We start from the raw sequence: 8926 nt of genomic DNA on the forward strand, positions 1-8926 counted from the left end.
ATTTATATAGAATAAGCTAAAAAACTTCGTAATATGAAATAACATATTTTCCTGTATCCACAAGTATATATTTTTAATGCATTTTATGGGGCAAAACACACATAGTATATATATATATATGGCCCCTAATTATAGAAGTTAACATTTTATAAAATGGATAATTTAAAAATAGTTTTTTTGAATATATTTTTCTGTTTAAAGAAATTCATATAGTACTTATAAAAAATACAATGACAAATATTTTAGAGCATTCGAATAGGTATATAATTATGTTTTCACCATTTTTATAATACATAGTCATTTATTTGCTTGTTTGATTGTTTTACTTGTTTATTAATTTCGATATATCTTAAATCACCTAAGCATCCTCCACAATATATGATATAACTTCGATAGTATAAGGATTTGTCTTTATATTAATGTTTTTTTCTTACATATATAATATTTTTTTTTTAACATATCATTAAACTGATATTATAGAAGGATATTATGACTATTTCATGATATATATAAGAAAAGAGCAAGTGTGAAATAATAGAAATTATTTATTTAAATTTCTTAAAAAAAAATTGAAACATAATATATAGGCCTATTTTATGATTTTATTAAAACAAAACAAACAGAGAATGAAATATTTATAATAATTTGACATACTTTATAATTGTTAGCAAGTTAAAAATTATTTATTTAAACAAAGAATTATATTAAATTATTATTTTATCGTATTAACATATTATAATTAAAAACTTTAGTAATATAAATTAACAGCATAAAAAAAATACGGATATTCAATACTGAAAACTATTTTTCATTTATAGTTTATCTCTAAATGATAACGAAAATAAGAAAAAAAAAAGTAGACAAATAATTAATTAATTTAACACATTAACACATAATAATAAAAATTTGTCTTTATATTTTTCTAACTAACACTTTACTGCAATTATACCCATTTTTTACGTTTAAAAAAAAACATATAATTAAAATAAAAAAGAATATTTTATTTCATATGTTTATTTTCGAAGTGCTTTTAATATGAAAACCCATCATAAATAATGCCTCTTTAGAAATCGTCAAATAAAAATTTTTATGCCATCTTTTTACAATTTAAGCATATAACATTCTATATAATATTTTTGATTTTTATATATTTTATTTATATAAATTTATAACACTTATTTTATTTGATGTTTTTTTCGATTCTTTTTTTTGAAAGTGTTTATTTTTTTCTCTTTAATTTTTTGCCGTTTTCATTCTATACATCTGCTATTACTTTCTATTTTAACCAAACATTTATAGGATTATTTTTTAAAAATATATTTTTTCATTTCTTCATGAATTTATTTATTTTTATTATTTATAAAATGAATGAATTATTTTTTAAGTTTCTTTATTTGCGCATTATAATATAAAGTACGTATTTTTTTTTTTCAAATATATCATAAAAAATTATTTTTTAATATTTTTTTTATATGCGCAATATAGCAATGCTTTAAATTTTATAATTGCGCCTTTAATTAATGTTATCGTGTTTTATTATAATATATGCTTATCTTTTTTTTATTTATTATTAATACTATTTTATAGTAATATATATATATTAAAGAAAAATAATTCATAATAATTTATTTTTCTTTATTTTATAATTTGTATTTTACACCTTTTATTGTTTTTTATAAATATGCACAAAGTCGAATATATAAAATCGTTATATTAAATCGAAACTGTACATGTACAATACTCAGTATGTATTCGTTGTACATGTACATATAATAGTATGAATGTGTATCTTCACTTTAAAGTATTCATGTATAAGTTTTATTTTTATTATATATATGATAATACTTAGATATCTTATTTATAAGAAAAATGAGACAAAATTACATCTGATCAAAAATGAAATAAAAGATACTTCCATTTATTATAGAGTAATTTTGTTTACTTTATATTATTTTATTCCGTAGTAATTTATGTTATATTATTACATATATATGTATGTTACTCACTTTGTTTAGTAATGTAATCAGTTGTTTGGCTACATTTTCGAATATAAAAATTGACATCACATTTTACTCAATCGCTTATTGTGTGCACACTTTTATAGAAAATATACTACCTTAATCCCTCATTATATATATGCACAACTTTTCGCTGTTTCACTATGAATATATAATCACCTTTCCCAATGTCTACATTTATAATATATATACATATTTTGTAACATTGACACTTTTAATAAAATCAAAAAACAACAGACTATCGCTTGACTTATTCGTATGAATTTTTTTAGTCAAATAATTATTGGCTGGTTTCTGTCTCGCATTATATATACACACATTCTTATCATAACTATTTCTTCATTTCATTTTTTTTATTCAATCCTTTTTAATATAACTCTTTAAAACGTTTTAAAATATACATGACTACACTTGTGTCATTCATTACTATATAAATTCAAAAATATAGTAATCTTTTAACAATATATTTTACATATGTGGCTACATTAAAATTTAATACAATTTGTGAGGATTTTATAATTTTCATATATAAGTTGTTTTTTTAGATTGTTCGTTATATAATATACATAAACATATTATACTATTTTGACACATAATAAATATATATAATCTTTAAAAAAAAATTTCTAAAAAATTTAAAAATGCATACAAGTGTTATATAACCGAAGGTGCTTTATTTTTGATGATTTCGTATCCCTAAAGAAATCTAGTTTGAACATCCATCATTTAATTTAACGATTTTTTTTTATCCTTTAAATCATGTCGAAAAATAAAACAATTGAAGAGCGGTATCAGAAAAAGTCTCAAATTGAGCACATTTTGTTGAGGCCTGATACCTATATAGGTAGTGTTGAAATGCATACTCAATTATTATGGATATGGAATAAAGAAAAAAATCGAATGGTTCAAAAAAATATAACTTATGTACCAGGGTTATATAAAATATTTGATGAAATTATCGTCAATGCTGCTGATGTAAAAGCGAGGGAAAAAGAAAAAAGTGAAAATCCTATGACTTGTATAAAAATAGAAATAAATAAAGAGCAAAAAAGAATAAGCGTATATAATGATGGAGAAGGTATACCAGTAGATATACATAAAGAAATGAATATATATGTACCACATATGATATTTGGTGAATTATTAACATCAGATAATTATGATGATGCTGAAGATAGAATAACGGGGGGTCGAAACGGTTTCGGAGCTAAGCTAACAAATATTTTTAGTAAAGAATTTACTGTTCAATGTGGAGATAGTTCAAGAAAAAGAGAATTTAAAATGACATGGTCTCAAAATATGTCAAAGTTTTCTGAACCACATATAAAAAATTATAATGGAAAAGATTATGTAAAAGTAACATTTAAACCAGATTTAGATAAATTTGGTATGGCCGAGCTTGATGATGATATAGAATGCTTATTACATAAAAGAGTATATGATTTAGCAGGTACATGTAATGTTCGTGTATATTTAAATGGCACAAGATTACCTGTTAAAGATTTTAAAAGCTATGTTGATTTATATTTAAGAGATAATAGCCATCCTAATACCAATCCCAGTGTTTCTAAAAATGCATTAAATGGTAATACAGATGCAAGTGTTAATAAAACTATTGATAATCTAGATGTTAGTATTTTCCATGACAATGGAGGAGGTGCAGGTGATATTACTCCATCTAAAACAACTGAAGAAAATGGAAATTCGAATTTTAACAATAATAAATATGAAGAAGAAATAGTAAAAATTCATGAAAAACAACATAGATGGGAAATAGTTATTTCTAAAACAGATGGATCACAATTTCAACAAGTTTCTTTTGTTAATAGTATTTGTACTACTAAAGGTGGTACACATGTAAGTTATATTGTTGATCAATTATTAAATTCTCTTAGCAAAAAGGCTAATGCAAAAAATAAAGGAGGTATGGAAATAAAATCTGGTCATATAAGAAATCATTTATGGGTATTTGTTAATTGCCTAATAGTTAATCCAACATTTGATTCACAAACTAAAGAAACCTTAACTACTAAACAATCCAAATTTGGAAGTAAATGTATTTTAACAGATAAAACAATAAACAATGTTTTAAAAAGTTCTATACTCAGTAATATATTATTATGGGCACAAGCCAAAGCTCAAGTTGAACTTCGAAAAAAAATGAAAGCAGGTTCTTCAAAAGCCCGAGAAAGAATTATTGGAATACCGAAATTAGAAGATGCTAATGATGCGGGAAGTAAATATAGTCAAGAATGTACATTAATTTTAACGGAAGGGGATAGTGCTAAAACATCTTGTTTAGCTGGATTATCAATTGTAGGCAGAGATAGATATGGTGTATTTCCATTAAAGGGTAAACTTCTTAATGTACGAGATGCATCTTTTAAACAATTAATGGATAATAAAGAAATTCAAAATATATTTAAAATTATGGGATTAGATATTACTGATAAAAATAAACAAGATATTAAAGGACTTAGATATGGTTCTTTAATGATTATGACGGATCAGGATTATGATGGATCTCACATCAAGGGTTTATTAATTAATATGATTCATAAATTTTGGCCCAGTCTTTTAAAACATAAAGGCTTTCTTTGCGAATTTGTTACTCCTATAGTTAAGGTTCAAAAAGGGAATCAGGAGTTATCTTTTTTTACAATTGCCGAATATGAACAATGGAAAGAAAATACAAATTTAGTAGGATGGAAAATAAAATACTACAAAGGTTTGGGTACTTCAACTGATAAAGAATTTAAACAATATTTTTCTGATATTCAAAGTCATAAAATTGTTTTTTTATGGACAGGAGATAGAGATGGTGATTCAATAGATATGGCTTTTAGTAAAAAAAGAATTGAAGATCGAAAATTATGGCTACAAAATTTTATACTTGGTTCATATGTTGATCATAAAGAAAAGGATTTATCATATTATGATTTTGTAAATAAAGAATTAATTTATTATTCTAGATATGACACAGAAAGAAGTATACCGAATATTATGGATGGATGGAAACCCGGACAAAGAAAAGTTTTATATGGTTGCTTTAAAAGAAATTTAAGAAATGAATGTAAAGTTGCTCAACTTGTAGGTTATATTGCAGAACATAGTGCATATCATCATGGAGAGTCATCATTACAACAAACTATTATAAATATGGCTCAAACATTTGTTGGTTCAAATAACATAAATTTTTTAGAACCATGCGGACAATTTGGTAGTAGAAAAGAAGGTGGTAAAGATGCATCTGCAGCTAGATATATATTTACAAAACTTGCATCATCCACTAGAAGTATATTTAATGAATATGATGATCCGATTTTAAAATATTTAAATGAAGAGGGACAAAAAATAGAACCACAATATTATATACCAGTTATTCCTACGATTCTAGTAAATGGCTGTGAAGGAATAGGAACTGGATATTCATCATTTATTCCAAATTATAATTATAAAGATATAATTAATAATATTAAAAAATATATAGATAAAGAACCATTAGTACCGATGGTACCATGGTATAAAGATTTTAAAGGAAGAATTGAACCCAATGGTAAATCAGGATATGAAACAATAGGTATTATTAACAAAATAGATGATGAAACATTAGAAATTACAGAATTACCAATAAAACGATGGACACAAGATTATAAAGAATTCTTAGAAGAGTTATTAACAGATGAAAAAAATCAATTAATCATAGATTACATAGATAATAGTTCGCATGAAGATGTTTGTTTTACTATTAAAATGGATCCAACAAAATTAAAAAGAGCAGAAGAAGAAGGATTAGAAAAAGTTTTTAAATTAAAAAGCACTTTAACAACTACAAATATGACATTGTTTGATCCAAATTTAAAATTACAAAGATATGCATCTGAATTAGATATTTTAAAAGATTTTTGTTTTCATAGATTAAATGCATACACTGATAGAAAAAATTATTTAATAAGCAAATTGGAAAAAGAAAAAAGAATTATTTCAAATAAAACCAAATTTATATTAGCTATAATTAATGGAGAATTAGTTGTTAATAAAAAAAAAAAAAAAATACTTGTTGAAGAATTATATAGAAAAGGATATGATCCATATAAGGATATTCATAAAGTTAAGAAAGAAGAAATCTTTGAACAAGAATTATTAGATGCAGCTGAAAATCCTGAAGATAATGAAGAAATAATTGCTGGTGTAACTGTAAAAGATTATAATTATTTACTAAATATGCCTATTTTTAGTTTAACTCTAGAAAAAGTAGAAGAGTTACTATCCCAATTAAAAGAAAAAGAACAAGAACTTGAAATTTTAAAAAGTATTACTGTTGAAACAATGTGGTTAAAAGATATTGAAAACGTTGAAGAAGCCATAGAATTTCAAAGAAATGTTGAATTAGCTAATAGAGAAGAAAGTAACAAATTTAAAGTTGCAAGGAGAAAAATAGGAGCTGGATTTAAAAAAAAGAAAAAGAAAAAAAAACTAACATCTGATGATGAATCTGAAGGTGATACATCTGATAGTAGTGAATTTATGATTAATTCGTTAAATATTAAAAAAAATAGTAAAAAAACACCAAATAAAAAAAATAATACTAGTGTTCGAAAAAAAATTAGAAAAATTGATTCTGGCATTAGTGTTGATGATAATAATACGCAAACTCCTATATTAATTAATTCTAATGAGATAGATGATAGCAATCTATCTTATTCAAAAAATGGAAATAATGCATACAATTCTGATAATACACCTTTAATTAATAAAATCATAAATACATCAAAGCATGTCGTTGTTAATACTCCAATAGTTAATCACGGTAGCATTAGTAGTAATCATAATGGAATTGATCAAACGCCAGCTCATGGTGGAATTAATTCCATTAATATTAATGTATCTCCTAACAGTACCGTTAATATAAATGAGTTTTCAGGCATCAAAAATAAGCTATTAGAGCTTGGTACTTTATATTTATTTTATGCACATTTATCGCAGTTTTGTAATGCTACCGTTATGCAAATATTCGAGTTGTTATTTATGCATTAATAGAAAGAGATAGAGAACTATATTATACATGTATGTCATATTTCACGTTTTCCATATTTACAATATTCACATTTTTTTTTTTTTTTTTTTCGTTTTCAGAGAAAAAAAAAAAACCTAGATTGACATTAGCAGAAACAATTAAAATGAAAAATATGGAGAAGGGAGATAATACTGCTAAGGAAACTCCTCGAAGCAGAAACACCCCCAAAAGGAAAAGGGTAACTTTTGAAAATTATATTTATTGTCTATTTTTTTTTTTTTTGAGATTATAATAATAATTGCAATTATTTTTACTTTTTCAATCACAGAGTACACTATTAGATACCTCGAAATCAAAGGACGATTTCGATTTTGGAGATGAGGATTCTAGTAAAAATGTAAGTTTTTAAATGTGTGAAAAATTATTAATAAGTATGCAAAAATTCCGTTCCACTATTTATGCATTATTTTATTATTATATATTTTATTTCTCTATTTTTACAGGATTCATCAAATGCTAGTGACAGTTCCTATAACATTTAAAAATCGTAAAAACAAATTAATAAATACATAACGAATTGAATTAATGGATAATGAAAGAATGTCTGAATATATATATTATTTAAAATTTGAAAATGGCCATTTTTATATAAAAAACTGTTTTTATTTTTTCTTATATTTCGTTTTTTTTTGTTGATATATGTGTGTCATGAATCGTTTTTATTATTCATGTTAGCATTATGAATTTATTATTTTATTTATCTTTCGTGAATTTCGATCTTTTTTTTCAGTGTGTTTAATTATATCATATAGTTCGGATTATCGAAAAAATATGCATACTAATATAAACATCAAATAATATGTTATAAAATTATTTATATATATTATTAATGAAAAATTCCTTTTTATTTTTAAGAGTAACATTATAAAATTATTTTTTTTTATTTATATATTTTTTATGGTACAAATATAGGGGAAATTTGAAAAATATTCACAAACTCGAGTTTTCCCTTAATATATAATAGAGGGATCACATTTGTTTTTTATTGAAGCACAGGAAATGTTTCGTATTAAAAATACAGTATTATGTATTTGATCGTTGTGAATGCTGTGAGGAAATATTTATTTTTTTTCGCGATTATTGTTTATAATTCGATAAACTATTCGATAATATATTGTGGTCATATTTTAAAACATTTTATTTTAGGACAATATAGAAGACAAAAAATATACAATTTTATAGTTTATACATATTTTTAATAGAACAAATAAAATCCACGAACGGCTATGACATATAACATTGATCATTGTCTATACATATCCATAATAGCAACTAATTTTTTATATAATATATTTTATGAATAATAAAAATTATGATTTCAAAATAATATTATTTTTAGTTATTTATACGTTATGGCGTTTTCTTAATATATATGCACATCTTTGTTGTATATTTTAAATTTGTATTATTTTTTATCTGTATTCTTATACTTTATATATTTACACATTTATGCAAAAATTCAGTTATTCAACTGAAATTTACTATAAAGAGGGTTTAGAAATACATATACTTATTTAATTAATTCCTAAATAAATTAAAGGCCAACCATTTAAAAATAGTAGTAATAATAAGAAAAAGGAGAAATTATTATAAAGAATTACTTAAATGTATATTATTATTTTATGTGCAAAAATTATGTAGTATATTAAACAAACTATTCATTAAACTATTTGTTCTCTCAATTTTTCTTCGTGTGTTTTTTTCCATTTTTAATAATATATGATCATATCGTTTTGTAAAGAATTAATAATATAATGCTTATTGGAAAAATATCGCCTTTACTTATTTATTAATTTATATGTTACTATTGTGCATACATACAAATATTATA

At 23.2% G+C, this 8926-nt stretch overlaps 1 protein-coding gene across 1 annotated transcript; it reads left to right on the top strand.

Annotated features, from left to right (window-relative positions):
- Positions 1-2777: 2777 nt before the first annotated feature.
- On the top strand, positions 2778-7577 carry PBANKA_1011400 (DNA topoisomerase 2, putative; the record flags this gene model as incomplete). The annotated part of the gene is made up of 4 exons (XM_034565192.1): positions 2778-6969; positions 7155-7273; positions 7364-7432; positions 7539-7577. 4 exons carry the CDS (start codon positions 2778-2780, stop codon positions 7575-7577), a joined length of 4419 nt encoding a protein of 1472 aa, XP_034421913.1.
- Positions 7578-8926: the final 1349 nt, after the last annotated feature.

Source organism: Plasmodium berghei (genome assembly GCF_900002375.2).
Source record: "Plasmodium berghei ANKA genome assembly, chromosome: 10".
NCBI classification, from domain to species: Eukaryota; Apicomplexa; class Aconoidasida; order Haemosporida; family Plasmodiidae; genus Plasmodium; species Plasmodium berghei.